We start from the raw sequence: 16,053 nt of genomic DNA on the forward strand, positions 1-16,053 counted from the left end.
TTGAATAATGGGCAGGAAGAGTAGTTTTGTTTTATACCATGGTGCCCCAAAGATGCTTTTGATGGCATTTTAAAATGTTGTGTACTTGTGACAATGACTTGGCTAGCCCCTCTATTGCTCAGGTGTCAGTCATAATATAATGTCCATCATAATTTTGTCCAGCTCACAGTTAAAACTGGTCTAGGGTGAACCTACCCTGGTTGATTTGTGTAAACTGAGCTATTCCACAATCACCAAATTGGAAAAGTTGTTTTTTTCTCCCCTGAACCTGTTTCCAAAATTCAGACACTGTTGTTCTCCTGGTAGCATAATCAGTAGTGAGATGGGGACCAAATACCAGAATAAAAGAATAAAAGCATTTTAAATAAATAACTGATTTGCCAATTTAAGAACCAATACTGCTCTTTAATCAGAAGGAAGTGGAAGTGACACTAAGGGCCCTTTTCCATTCTTCTTCTTTTAAGCTATTTAATTGCCTCAGTTGTGGTTTAACAACTCCTAGCCGAGCAGTTAGAGGAAGGATTCCAGCCTTCAACTTGCAAAGCGGTAGTTGTAGTAAGATATGCCTGGATGTAGACATGGGCATGAATTTCTGAAATAAATAACATCCATATCCATTGCTTTTAAGTGCACTCTTTCCTACAAAATTACATTAATGAAAAATGGGTATAGTGTAGTCATCTCCTAAGTCTGTCTCATAAAAATCGCAGGCATATTTTTGCACATGGAAAGGATTATTAAAATTGCCCTGTTTGGAAGGAAGAAAAGAAAAGAGATTGAATAAAGGCTACACAATAGATGAGTGAGTGGATTAGAGTGAATTGGAAGTACTCTTTTTAACCTTAATATATGCAGAGTATCATCAGCAACTGAAAACTCCAGCAGCTTCAGTGATGGCTTGCTTGGCATAGGTTATGTTTATCTTGGGGTCAGAGATATTTAAAAGAAACCAAGAAAGAAAGATTAATCTGATAAAGGCATTGCCAGTTCTAATCGGACTGATGGGAAAATGTGGTAGAAAGATAAGTAACAACACAGGGTGAATTATCATGAAGAGATGAACTACCTTGAAGCTGGAGCAATCAAAGAGATAGCCCTCACATCTAAAAATTACTATGGCATCCCTTATTCATCAACACCTTTGTGCGAGTGTCTTCTGTTCAGCCCCCTGAACAAAGAACAAAAGCACTCCGATTTATTTGGCAAAATTAACTTGCTCGGGTTGTGTCCCTCACTTACCAGAATTAAAGGACCTTCGTTTCCCGTTGCAGGACATAAATACAAAACTTTCAAAAGTTTGAATTTGATCAGCTACTCAAAAGTACAAAAAGACAGCCAAATATGCTTGGAAAAAAATGCCTGACACATTTGATTTGTACTGCTGTCATTTAGAAAATGATGTATGTGTTGCACCTGCCCCTGAGAGCTTGATTCCTCTGTTCTTTGTGTCTGAGCTGATGTTATCTGATGTTGCCTGATAACTGTGGAAGTTTGTAAAATAATATGGCTGAGTCTACCCTAGCATTTAAGAATTTGCCTGTGTGTGGACAACTTCTGTGAGGACTCTTCATACCAGTTCTATGTACTAGGAATACCTAAGAAGCAGACCAGGGGAACAAGAAAATTCTATATTGACGCTAAACTGGTGACATAAATCCCGAATGCCCTCTGTACCCGTAATAAAAAAAGGGACAAGGATCAGCAATAGAGAAAGAGAAAAAGTGCAAGAGACTATCGGAGTAACACCAGGAACTGAGAACCACGTGAGGAGCCAGGTGGACAACATGACTACTTCCCATGGTAGTACTGACATTTTCAATGAAATTAAAAGGGACTTACTCACTAGCAAGTATATTTAGGACTGGGGTGCATATATATTCACCTCATGGTGCTTTGCCAATATGAGTATTACATCACATTATCAACTGATCATTTCAATCACAGGGAGATGATAATGCATTATTAACAGAGTAAGCATTTTTTATTCATTTATTTTCCCCGCAGAAAAAAGGGCTACATCTCTTACCTGAGTAAGTAAATTGATCTAATTCTTCAGATTGTTGAGTTTATTCCACCAGTTACTTTGATCTGCAATCTTGCTAACAGAGAAAACGGACTAGAAATACCTACAATTAAGAATTTCTGAAGGTGGAGATCTGTCTCTATGGATGTCCTTCACACAAAAAATGTGGCATGATGTAACATGCTGGTTGCTTAGAACCATTATTTCAGAATTCCAAAACTAGGTTGTATATGAGGATTGTCTGCAGGTAGCACATGGCAATCATAAGTAATTGCTTTGCTTCATATTTTCAAAACAAAAAAAACCCCCTTTATTTCAAGTGTTTAAAAATTCATAGACTGGGTTGGTAGAGAAATTACACTACTGCTCCGGCTCTGGAATAGGCTTGGCCAAACTTTGCAAACAGAGGAATCGATGGTAGCACGGTTAAGAAGTCCTAGAGAAAACAAAAAGGAAAAATTAAATTGGAGCATTTCATGTTATACTGACTGCAGCCCAGACTGAATGGAACTTTCTCCCTGATAATTTCCCAGTGTGTGACAGTGTAACGATACTACACTTTCTCATACCACTTACTGGCTGCACCTGAACATCCTCACATGAATGCGTGCATAAAAAGTTAAACGTACATAGGTCTAAAAAGTGCAGTTGATTGACTCCAACAAGCCCCAAAGGCTGTGTAATTTGAGCCTACATTGGTTGGATTTCTCACATGGGCATTCTATTCAAACTTATTGTGACTGCATGTAAACATCTGGTGGAATAGGCATGCCGGGTGGATGGAGCTGGAAGGCAGGATTCTGTTTCCACCCTGTTCATGGGAAGAAAATGGGCAATCTAATCTGTTGTTTTTTTTATGGCGTGTGTTTGTATTTTATATCATGGCTGGTTTGTTTTTCACTTCAATTCAGTTTGAAGAGATCTATAGTATAAACACTGCATGAATAAATTGTCCATAGAATCATAGAATCACAGAGATGGAAGGGAACATGAGAGTCATCTAGTCCAACCCCCTGGAAAGCAGGAATCTTTTGCCCAATGTGAGGCTCAAACCCATGACCCTGGGATTAAGAGTCTCATGCTACGCCGACTGAGCGCGCTCTCTCTCTCTCTCTCTCATACACACACACACACACTTTTGAATTTTCCAGTATCTTAAACATGTAGATTGTATATATTATACAGATTTTTTTTTAAAGGAAACACACATTCAACTCATTATAACAATCCGATACATACACATTACAGACTGAAGAGAAAATGTAGAATGAACCAAAATAATGTTCCTCGTCACATAACAGTTTCAGTGTTATCAATTACTTACAGTTGATCTAATTTGAATCTTTAATTGTCTGTATTTATCAAACAACATAGTTTCAGTTACATCTTGTAAATATCTACAGTATCCACATACTCTCTCTTTTTAACATTTCTTAATAAAAATCAGGATCCAATGATCTGTCACATTCCTGAGTACACCAGTGAGCACTTAAGGGAGGGAACCAAAACTCTTTCCTGGCTCTTTCACCTCAAATGTGATTAAAATTCCAGCTTTGAATCAGTCCGTGCACTTGGCAGTGCTTCAGACTACAACTTCTGGCTCTTGCCCTCTGGCAGAATATTGAATTTTGGCTCTGATTCTGTATGGGCTATCTATGTTCATGTTATATCACACCCTCCCAGATTGTCTTGTATTTAATGTGCTGTTTTGCATATCAAGTGACGGGGGGTGGACAGGGGCTACGTGGGCGATAGCCGGAGAGGCAGAACAATGTCCATTCAATAAACAGACTAGCACCCCTTTGGCTTCTGATTCATTACAATATATTTATCATGAGTTTTCCTTTACCATGAGATCTAGAAACTTCTTCTTTTTAAAATACAGATGTTCAGGGGACGGGAGGGGAGTTGTGCCAGATTCCAGTAATGTGACAGACCCAGAGAATATAGACATCTCTCTTTATGATGTACTCAATGAAAACTACACTTGTCAGCCACTCTGTGTTCCTGATAAGAATCATGGGCTCTATTGAGGGTATGAGAGGAACATCCCATCATAATTAACTTATTACGAAATCAGAATAAAATATGAGCAGGAAAACAGCTGTCAGCATTCCTCTCAGAGTGTACCTCTGCTCCTACCACTCTCGTCTGCATAAAACAAGGTCCAGTCATTTCTGATCCCCAAAATAAGCACTGATTGGAGAGAGCAGACGGCTTTTGCTATTAGGATGACTTGCCAGACAATAACAACCGACTGCCAGAATTAGCTCCTTGGGACAATTTAGGTGCCTTTGAAGTGAATGGCTTTTTGAGCTGGAACTAAGCCCACGCCCGGCTTCAAATCCAAGTCAAAATGACAAAAAGGAAGTCCACTGCGCCATTCATTCCCTCAGCGTAAGATTACTTTATGTTGGCAGCTGTACTGCTTATCTAGTTTAAAGGCTATTGCGCTACACACTCACAGCTGAGTATTTAAACAACTGGATCTGATCATGGGGACAGAAGTTGCTGATTATATATTCCTACTGTTCTTCTGAATGGTGACACTGTTCTGTTCCTTTCGTTCTTTTTAGTAACTGTAGTGGCAATAGTGATCAGTAGCAGGAAAAGAAGGAATTCTAACACGGCTGGCCCTACCATTAGGTAGCGCAGGGTGGGAAACCTGTGGTCCTCTAAATCAGGGTTTTCCAAACTTGGGTCTCCAGCTGTTTTTGGACTACAACTCCCATCATCCCAAGCTAGCAGCACTAGTGGTCAGGGATGATGGGAACTGTTGTCCAAAAACAGCTGGAGACCCAAGTTTGGAAAACATTGGTCTAGATGTGGTTAGACTCCAGTTTTCATCAACCCTAGCCAGCAGAGTCAGTGGTTGGCTCCTCACCTCTAGGGCTGAGTGAGGTGGCCTCTTCTACCACTGGACTAGATTACCAACTCTACAATTCTATGATTTTAGGTGTCATGAAAGGGAAGTAAATTTGTATTATTTTATTATGATTTTTACTGCCATGAAGGGGGAGAGGTGCTTTTAGACTTTTCTGCCTCGTATGCCAAAATAACTTGATCAGCTTTGGATACTATGCACTTTGGCTTGGGAAGGTGCACCATTTATTCTCTGCCTCAAGAAGCAAACTATTTTGGGCAAGCCCTAAGGAAGAGTCAGTGCCAATAGCGCTAGCAATGTCGGCAATAATAGCTTTCACAACAAATACTCAGGCCTAGGCCCACTTAATATTTCAGTTGGTGATATTAATTAAATGACATGCATACAGTGGTGCCTCGCAAGACGAAATTAATTCGTTCCGCAAGTCTCTTCGTCTTGCGAGTTTTTCGTCTTGCGATGCACGGTTTCCCATAGGAATGCATTGAAAATCAATTAATGCGTTCCTAGGGAAACCGCCTTCAGACCAGGTCCGGGGACAGTCTGTCCCCGGACCTCTTCTGAAGGCTGGGGGGGGGGGCAAGGGCTTTTCTTCCCACCCCCAGCATTTTAAAAAACCCCGGGACAGCGGAGGACTTCTCCGCTGTCCGGGCGATCTTAAAATGCTGGCGGGCGGCATTTTAAAATCGCCCCGGGACAGCGGAGGACTTCTCCGCTGTCCGGGGCGATTTAAAAGCCCCTGGGAAGGCAGGCAGGGGGGACAAAGACTTTCGCCCCCCGCCTGCCTTCAGAAGGTGTTCCCGCCCCCCGCCCCGCTTCGGAACAGCTGGGGCAGGTGTTCCCGCCCCCCGCCCCGCTTCGGAGCACCGGGAGAAGCGATCTCCCCGCAGCCCCTTGCTTCAAAAGAGGTCGGGGGCAGCGCGAAGCGCTTCCCGCTGTCCCCGGACCTCTTTTGAAGCAAGGGGCTTGCTTCAAAAGAGGTCCGGGGGCAGCGGGAAGCGCTTCCCGCTGTCCCCGGACCTGGGGCGGCGGGGAGAAGATCGCTTCTCCCCGCCGCCCCTTGCTTCAAAAGAGAAGACCCGCTGTCCCCGGGGCAAGCTTCGTTTTGCGAAGCAAGCCCATAGGGAAATTCGTCTTGCGAGGCAACTCCAAAACGAAAAAACCTTTCGTTTTGCGAGTTTTTCGTCTCGCGAGGCGTTCGTCTTGCGGGGTACCACTGTAGTTTGTAACATGACATGAACCCACCATACTATTTTCCCATGGTTAGTAAGTATCTGCAGCGTTCTCTGTGGAAATGAAATGTAAAACTCTGGGGCATACAATGCAATCTGACAATAAAGTCACTCTGCATACCTTTCTTGATTTATCCCAGAAAAAAAAAGTCATCCACTAGTCTAAAGCTCTAACCTTTTTCTTTTCTTTTTTTCAGTTTCAAATTTATTGAAAAAAAATTAGAAAGTACATAAACGGAAAATCATCAAAAGAAAAAAACAGTGCAGCTATTTCAAAATGTCACATTATTGCAAAACGTTCATCATATCATTTTTTTCCCCCAAGACAACCATATTTCTAAACATGGGGTGACAAGGAATTTGGTATTTCTGAATCAGTAGCATATGAGATAAAGTCTCGCCAGACTGTGCAAAAGCGTTCAGGATTCCCCACATCCTTGGACTCTCAAGCTTTTCCTTGAGGTAAGCCTAACGGCAAGAGACAATGAGAGAAAGTTTCTTCCTTATACTGTGGTGTACCCGTATTATATCCAGGAATGCACTTGCCTGTGCTATTTAAAATATTGCTATAATAGAAGGCCTAATAAATTACAGCCTGGATAAACATGCCCAAAGAAACCCAAAGCTGAATGATAAAATTCTGAATCCTTTTTTTAAGCATTTTCATTTTCTGATCCCATTATCTTCCAAGGGATTATAGTCTACTACAGTTATACTGACAAGATTTAACTAGACCTAGGGACCTTTTCAATGTATTGACAATTTGACTGCCATGTCGGCTAATTATCCCATACACACAATTCAAAAGAATGCAGCAAAGAAAATGATGACAGGGAACAACAGTTTATAGACTATTGCCCCAATCCAACAAATACAATCTGATGCTCCAATCCAGGTAGGTGACCTCAATTCATGAAGGCAGGTTTATGATTGAATATTCCAATTTTGAATGGGGAATCATGAATTCAAACAAGTGCTGCATTAACAGTTCTCCCGCCTGATCCAGCAGCAAAAATTCACTTGCTTTTTAAGCAAGCTCTTCTCCCCCCCAAACTCTCTTTTTTGCATATTCTCCTCCCTGTTGCTCTCATATGCCTTCAGCTTGACGAAAGACAGTGTGTGGATATTCATTCAAGGAATGACAGTGGTCTATTCAACCTAGCATGTCTCCATGCCAAGACAAAAATGTGATGGTTTTTTTATCTGCAAGATGTTGTTTGCAGATGATGCAGCCTTGGCAGCACACTCCAAGGAAGCTCTATAGTGACCCATCAACCATTCTGCCCAAGCCTGTGTGTTCAGCCTCACCATCAGCCTGGCAAATACCAACATCTTGGGTCAGGAGTCGCCAGCACTCCATATATCAGCACTGGTGACCAGGTAGACAATTTTGTCTACCTGGGCTCCACCATTACCAGCAACCTTTCCATTGACACTGCTGTAACTCTCCAACAGTTTGACCTTATCCCCAATGATGCACTTTTCCATGTCTCTTGAGACAGATGGATGCCAATAGTCACACTCACTCGCTGTTTGGAAGGAATAGGCGGAGGCTGGATTTAGCACCTCCCAAACTGCTCTCCTGTCTTCCTGTTAAAGAAGATGATCAGTGCAATTAAGATTTAAGGCTATATATGTGCATAGCCCCAGCTGAATAGCCTATTGCACGAGAGACCAGTTGTATCCAGCAATCTGGAAAATGCATATATAACCTATAGATTAAGCAATATGTCTTGTCATTACCTTTGCAAAAGGTTGATCATTGGGCACCAGTTATCAGCCAGTACAGCCATGTGTATGTAGCATTTCTGAACCAGGGCCTATACAGGCATGTGCCTATATCTTGATTTAAATTAGGGACTTCAATATATAATATCTATTTCAATAATATCTGAGGTTTGCAATTGAGTGGATGCATGCATAGATGGGTTTAACAGCAGGACCCATGTTTTTGAAAAATGAACTTTTGTACATGCATTATTTCATTACATTTGTGTCAAAATTTAGCAAATGGTACACATATTGAATGAGCAGGTGATTTATACACACAAAAGCTGCATATACATGAACTGAAGACATTTAACATATTTTTTTGAAAAAATATGTCATATTTGTGTGGGAACAGGGCTTAGCAATCTATTTAAAGAAAAATCAGTCAGTTACAATCAATTCATGTATCATTGTGAGAAACAGCATAATAATGTAAGTGCCATATACTTCAAGAGAAAAAAGAAGCAAAACATTAGATAGAAGGCAATACCTCCTAACTAAAGGGCCACTTGTAACAATATATAGTTATTTAGTACCTTTATGTTAGTTTTGTAAAGTGCTTCGGGGTTTTATTACAATCAAGCGGTATATAAATCTTGTGAGATAAATAATGATTTTATAAAGTGATTAAGGAGAGTTTGCATAAATTGTACAGACTAGTTTCCGAGTGATGAATTTTGTCATAATGTCACCTTGTCATACTCCTTTTAGTGAGGAACAGTAGCAAGCTTTCTCGCTAACCCAGCAAGATAGTAGACTGGTAAAGAAAAAGCGATTTATATGTGTTGTATGTGTGATATAACATTATGCCACCAGATGGCGATGTGGAGTCCTGTTTTTCTCTTACCTGTTTTCCCGGTTTAAATTTACTATTTAAAATGAAACACTTCATTGACGTGTCTAGATCCAGCCTTAGACAGGATTCTCAGTTTTAATAAATAATAATAATAATAAATTTTTACCCCGCCCTTCCCAGTTCAGAAAACCGGGCTCAGGGTGGCTAACAACAAATTTAAAACATTTAATTGTAATACAACATAGAAGCAGCATAAAATACAGTATAAAAGCATGAATAACAATTAAAGTCAAAAATCAATTTGGGGGAAATCCATCCAATAAACATTAGATAGTCACCAGGGCTAGCTGGCTGAATTAGCTTTGTCTTACAGACCCGGTGAAAGGAGGTTAAATTCTGTAAGTCTAAAATAACAAACCTTCAAGCTTGCGGGGGGTGGGGGAATGATGCATGTCACTTCAAATCAAAGTTCGTACAATTCTTATTTTATCCATGAAATAATTATAGATCATTTCTACATTTATCATTGGGACACTGTTATTTAAAACCATGCAATTGGTAGACTTTGTTTTCCACTCACCTGCCATATTCTTAGATGCTAATAGGAAGATGTGTATTCTTTTAAGAGACGATCCTTTGCTATCCTAACGACGTTTTTATTTTGAATAAACCACCCGGGAGCACTTCATGGCACAGATATTTGAGAAAGACACAGTAGGAAGTTCTGTTTACAAATCAATGGTACAAATATGGCTCCCTCCATTTAACTCTAGGGGTCCTCGCCCAAGTTTTCCCTGCAATCCTAATGCCTGTAATGGCAAAATTAGAGCTTTGAACTGAGAAGCCGCAAGACATTCTGTGACCTTTTAATGGCCATGCAGTGCTATTTAACAGAGAGAGGGAGAGAAGCAAACACGGCAGTCTGCTATTAGGGCAAAATGTTGATCTAGCAAAGAGGGGCTTCCCGCCTAAATATATTAGTACTGGTTAACACTTCCAACTAGTACAAGGGCTTCTGACACGACAAAATGAGTATAACAGCCCCTTCTGTCAATACAACACAAATGTCATTTCAAGTGCTCAAAACCACTAAGCTACCCTAAAAAGATTGATTTATCTGCTCCAATGTTTCTTTGGGGCAAACTTTCCTCACAACTGAAACCAATTAGTGGGCCTGGCACTTGTAGTGCAGAATGTAGGTCAGCGTCAAGTAATAAAAAAGTATTGACTTTTCTCTGTCTGTAAGCAGCATGAAAGGGGTGCCATGGCCTTGTCGTATATGAAAAGAGCTCCATTAATTTCACTTATTTCAACAAGGGCTGTCAAATACTAATGCTTCTATTGCACTTTTCACACAAAGTACATTGACACCACTCCTGGCCTCAGTGAAATAAGGTTTAAAATATTTCAGCTAGTGAAAGAGGCCTACACTATAATTTTCAATTCCCACTAGTACATTTAGACACCTTAAGTAGCATTGCTCACAAAAACTATTGAGAGAGATTAGATGGGATATTAATCATGACTAACAATTACTTCCTGTGGCCAAAGGAATCTAATTCTTATGTATAACCCTATTAAAATAATAATCCAGAATGTTGGGTGTTTATTTTTTACAGAGCAGGCAAACACTGTCCATTGTGGGTTTTGTGTCAACAAACACCCACAAATCACAGGTAAACCACCTGCAATGTTGCACTACAATCCTGCCAGCCACTTTGCTTGGAATTTTCATGATGCATTTTGTTCCCTGAAACATAGCCTTGTTTTTATGAAGACTATAGTTAGATTCACAATTACTTACAGCCATATAAACTCTGATGCGAGCTGAAAAACTCTCTGCTTGCAAATGCTCCCTCATTGAAGCAACTGTGATCTGCACACATATAGGAATTAATTTCCTCTTTCATATGTGAGCAAAATATCTATGTGCAAACCTGAGAACAAATGGGCATGTGGATTGAGGTAACAGTATCTGATACCATATGAGACACAACCACTCAAGTGCCAGATTACCAAATAGGCAGAATAGGCACAGGCCTATGAGCCTGAAGCCTTTTAGGGGCCCCACAATGAAATATAAAAGTAATATTGATTTGATCTTAAAAGAAAATTACAATCAAGTTTTCTTAGTTCAATGTTATCCCACTAAAATAAAAAACGTATTAGGGGATAATTTGCAAGAGGACCCCTGAGATTTCAACTACCTAGGGGCACTTTAACCACTTTCCATTTGTTAACACGAATTACTAATTCCATGATCTTTTTGGGGGGAGGGGGGAGATTTCTTAACATGCTATCTTGGAAATATACCACTTCCTTGCTGCTTTGACCTTTACTCCATATATTTAGAATGTTTGGATAAGGATTTCCTTATATTGGACAGTGATTTTAGTGATTTAGTGATTTTTAGCAGCAAGACTGAGATTTATTTTAGCCTCACTGAAGTCAATGAGAATACACTATTTTAATTCAAGTAGTTCAACTTACAGTGGTACCTCGCAAGACGAATGCCTCGCAAGACGGAAAACGCGCAAGAGAAAGGGTTTTCCGTTTTTGAGTTGCTTCGCAAGACAATTTTCCCTATGGGCTTGCTTCGCAAGACGGAAACGTCTTGCAAGTTTGTTTCCTTTTTCTTAAAACCGTTAATACAGTTGCGACTTGACTTCGAGGAGCAACTCATAGCACGCGGTGTGCGTCTCCGTAGGGGCAAGAACGCGTGAAGGCGGGTTCTGAGGGAGAGGGAGCTTTGTTTCGGCGAAAAATAGCAAGGCGCGCACACTTCCCTCCCCACAACTCCCAGTTAGGAAGGCCAGGCTCCGGGGCTCTTCGGACGGGGCTCCTTCCTTCTCCCCCCTCCCCCAGCGCCCCAGCGGTGACAAGAGCGCCTGCCCGGGCCCTCCGGCGCTCGCCCTGCGAGGGGCGCCCCCTACCTGCATCTCCGCGCTTTCCAACCCCGCGACGTCGACGGCTGCGGCAAGTTTGCCTCTCGGTGTGTGTGCGCGCGAGTGTGTGTTCTCGCCCTGCTCGAGTTAGTCCCGGCGCAGCGCAGGCAGCAGGCGAGTCGCCCTTTGGCAGCGCGGAAGGCGCCGGGCCAGGCAAGGTCAGCTCGGGAGCCACCAGGGACGCGCCCCCGCGCTCCTCTCCAACGGGCTGGATGCACCCCTCTCCACTCGCGCGCTTCTGGCTGGCTGGCCGGCTGCAGCAGCAACAGGGGCAATAGGCATCCACCGTCGCTGACGCTCCCTCCCTCCCTCCTGCCCGCGGCGGGCGGCTGGCTGGCTGGCGCCCTCGCTTTCTTTCGGGCTGCTGCTGCAGAAGGGATTTTGCACCAGACAACTTTTAGGCCGGTAGGAGTTTTGACTACCGCAGCGACAGCAGCAGCAGCAGCAAGACGGCGCCGACTGTAGTGCAAAGGGTCGGAGCAAGGCGAGCCGAACCGATCCCGGGGGCTCAGGCAGCAACCTCCGCCCCGCCTCCCCCCACGCCCCACGCCCGCCTCTCCCTCCCTCCCAAGCACCCCCCTTTTTTGAGGTTTTTGAAGACTTTGGTGATTTTTGAAGCTTTTCCAAAACTCTCCCGACACCGTGCTTCGCAAGACGAAAAAAATCGCAAGACGAAAAAACTCGCGGAACAAATTAATTTCGTCTTGCGAGGCACCACTGTAATTGCTTTATAGATGGGAATCTGTGTAACCTAAGTATTTGGAGGTGGTAAAAGGCCTCCCATTGTTATTAAGAGAGTATGGATTTATCACTACCCAAAGGAGTCTCAAAGCAGCTAACATTCTCCTTTCCCTTCCTCCCCCACAACAAACACTCTGTGAGGTGAGTGGGGCTGAGAGACTTCAGAGAAGTGTGACTGGCCCAAGGTCACCCAGCAGCTGCATGTGGAGGAGCGGGGAAGCGAACCCGGTTCACCAGATTACGAGTCCACCGCTCTTAACCACTACACCACACTGGCTCTAGTAGAAATCACCAAGTGAAGTCCTTACCAACCAACCAGCCAAAGAAAGGATTGTTCTTATCATTCTGCAAACTGCCAAATAGAACATAGATTCATGAATGAAAACACCCACTAGTTACCAATGTCTTGTCCAGTTATAACAAACACTCACATAGTTATAACATAGTCTACCAATTCATTTGCACATGAGTACCTTAGCTAAATGAAATCTTGGGAAAAGTTTTTTTCTGCATAGGGATTTAATGTATTTCATTTGAACTTGAGGGTTGCCTCTGAATAGTCTGTACATGACGCTATGCCAAACCATATGAAATAAACCATGGCTAAGTGTGAACTGTAAAACAAAAAGAAACTGTGGCTGCAGTTTATGATGTAGCAGGGCAAACTATGAGCATGTGTTCAGATGTGGCATTAAGCCAAGCCATGGCTTAACTCTAGGTAGCATGGCAGCAGCAAGATCTAGAGAAGAGTGAAGCTCCTGTGATTTTATTGTGTGTGTCCATACTTGGCCATGGTTTGACTTAGCATTACATGGTAACCAGGCCAATATGTCAAACCCAATGGCTAATTGCCTCCTTAAAATGCAAGCAAAGCTGATTTAAAAAAACAACCCCTCTGACTTAAAAAGGCTAGCTGACTAAAATGGAGGGCAATTTTCAACTTGCTTTAATGACTTTATAAGTATGCTTTGAATCAACTTATCATTCATTTTTAAAATACAAAATGATACTGGCTAGTCATCATGAAACAATGTTATGTCCTTCTGCATGATACTTTCATCATACTATTTTCTCTGTTTGATAGTCTATTTGGTTATTGACAGAGAGCATATGATAATATGCTGTACAAATATCAGGAAATTATTCGCACAGTGGGAAGCCTGCTAACAACATTATTTTAATATCTTATCTTTCAGACAGAGGCAGAAAACATATTAATTGCAGCTTAATATATGCAACAAACATTTCATTATAATTTTACTTAAATTTTGACCAAGCCTCTTAAGAAATAGTATATTATACATACTTCTCTCGTTGTAAATCGAGGCACTAGAATCAAACAGTCTTGTGAGAAATTATAAAAGACTTGTAATTACTGCTTCTGAGTTTGAATAATTACTTATCTGATTGTCTCTTTACAAGTGGCCCAAATTAAGACTCTTAGAGCATTGTTAGTCTGTCCCTTGAGATGTCCCAAAGAGAAACAGTAAAGCTTACCTTGGAGCTTACCTCCACAAGCATTTTTGGGAGAAGGGGTTGGTTCGGCTTCAGATACACATCAAACCCACACAATGCAAATGAAAACCATCCTCTGCTGCATTGGTCATATGCACACTTGCAATGCAGAAGGGGATGAGATCCATATTTTAAAATAGAGCGATGTTGGCATAAAATTCTCCCCAGGATAACTGTTGTTGCAGCTTTTACAAGTACTAGTTCTGATGGCACTTGCTTCTGATGCTCACAGGATGACCAGGGAGGTAAGGAGAAGCACATCCAAATAATTGCCTGCCATACATATATGAACCAGAAGCTGCCACAACAAGCACGGCAGAGGTGCAACAATCAAAATAGCAGCCATGATGGGCTTAATTCCTCCCTTTTAAAGAGCCACCACTTTCTGTCCTCTTTAAAAGGAAGCATTCATTTATCACTACATTTATATGCCTCCCTTTTCTTCCAAGGAGCTCAAGGTGGTTCTCCTCCCACAAATGTCATCCTCACAACATCCCTGTGAGGTAGGGCAGGCTAAGGGATGGTGACTGACCCAAGGTCAGTAAGCTTCATGGCTGAGTGGGGATTCAAACCCTGGCCTCCCAGGTCATAATCCAACACTAACACTATAGTACACACTTGCACACAACTGGGACAGCTTGAAACAGGCTGTCAATAGGAGGTCCACTGGGGGTTAGAGGTTGTGAAGTACAGAACAGTAGAGCAGAGAACAAATCCCAGGTGAGTCAAATAAAAGCAAGCAGCGTGTTATTTATTACCGTATTTTTTGCACCATAACACTCACTTTTTTCCTCCTAAAAAGTAAGGGGAAATGTCTGTGCGTGTTATGGAGGGAATGCCTACGGGTGGCATGCCTACGGATTTTCCTCCTCTAAAAACTACATGCGTGTTATGGTCGGGTGCGTGTTATAGAGCGAAGAATACGGTACATGATATCAGAGAGGCTCAACACGCAGAACAGTCAAACCTTGCAGCTTTCTCCATCATGGATTTGTGACAAGTCTGGAAACTAACGGGGAAAAGTCCACTTCTACCATATAACAGTCATTTTGGGGGCATAACTCCAAGTGGAATCCTGGAGGCTTGCTTCTACACACACACACACTCAAGATTAATAATCTAAGAGCCTTCTGCTGGATCAATGCCCATCCAGTCCAACTTCCTATTCTCACAGCGGCCAACCAGATGCCTATGGGAAGCATGCAAGCAGGAGCTTAGCATGGCAGTACTCTCTCCTGCTGTGGTTTCCAGCAACTGTTATTCAGAAGTGTGCACCCCAAAGAGTGGAGACAGAAGATGCTCACCATAGTTAATAATCCATGACAGTCTTATCCATGAATTTGTCTAATCCTCTTTTAAAGCCACCCTAGTTGGTGGCCATCGCTACTCTTGGAAGCAGCGAATTCCATAGTTTAACAATAAGTGCTTTCTTTTGTCTGTCCTGAGTCTTCCAGCATTCAGCTTCGCTGGATGTCCAAGAATTCCAATGTTGGGAGAGAGGGAGAAAAACTTTCCCCTACCCACTTCCTCAACCCCATGCATAATTTTATTGCTTCTTACTTGCCTTTTCCTTAATTAAGCTTAAAAGGCCTAAATGTTACAGGCTTTTTAAGCTATGGCCTTTCCTCCATAGTTGCTCCACCCCCTTGATCAATGTGGTTACATTTCCAACTGTAAAACATATTTTTGGAGGTGAGGCAACCAGAACTATACATATTACTCCAACTGCACCACCACCTCAGATTTGTATATTTGGCAGTTTTATCTTCAATTCCTTTCCTAATTATCTCTAGTGTGAAATTTACCTTTTTCACAGCTGCTGCACAATCTGAAATATCGACTTGTTACTGTTTGGGAAGATTGTGATGCGCAAGGTAAAGCATTCAAAAGTAAAGCCCTACTGAATTCAATGGGATGTATTCCTATGCAAGTGTGTATGGGATTGCAACCCAAATCTACGCTGCTCCTCCCCAAAAAATTCTGGAGCAATTTCTGGCATTGCCAATTTTTTATATCATACAGTTGCTCGATTAAAAAAGAGTAAGATAGATTGCACTCAGGTTTATTCAGTAATAGTGGAAAGTGTCCAACACAGTAAATGTAGAGCTGGTTCACACATGCATCACTTGATTTATCACTGCTTGGTTACC

At 42.0% G+C, this 16,053-nt stretch overlaps 1 protein-coding gene across 1 annotated transcript in view; it reads right to left on the minus strand.

The window, feature by feature from the left end:
* Positions 1 to 1,959: 1,959 nt before the first annotated feature.
* The window catches only part of SPATA17 (spermatogenesis associated 17), a 77,728-nt gene continuing 63,634 nt past the window's right edge, over positions 1,960 to 16,053 (minus strand). Inside the window, 1 exon segment of the mRNA XM_081000601.1 lies at positions 1,960 to 2,459. Coding sequence (XP_080856727.1) covers positions 2,379 to 2,459 — 81 coding nt within the window. The 3' untranslated portion in view covers positions 1,960 to 2,378.

The sequence above is a fragment of the Podarcis pityusensis genome (genome assembly GCF_964106645.2).
Source record: "Podarcis pityusensis genome assembly, chromosome: 3".
NCBI classification, from domain to species: domain Eukaryota; kingdom Metazoa; phylum Chordata; class Lepidosauria; order Squamata; family Lacertidae; genus Podarcis; species Podarcis pityusensis.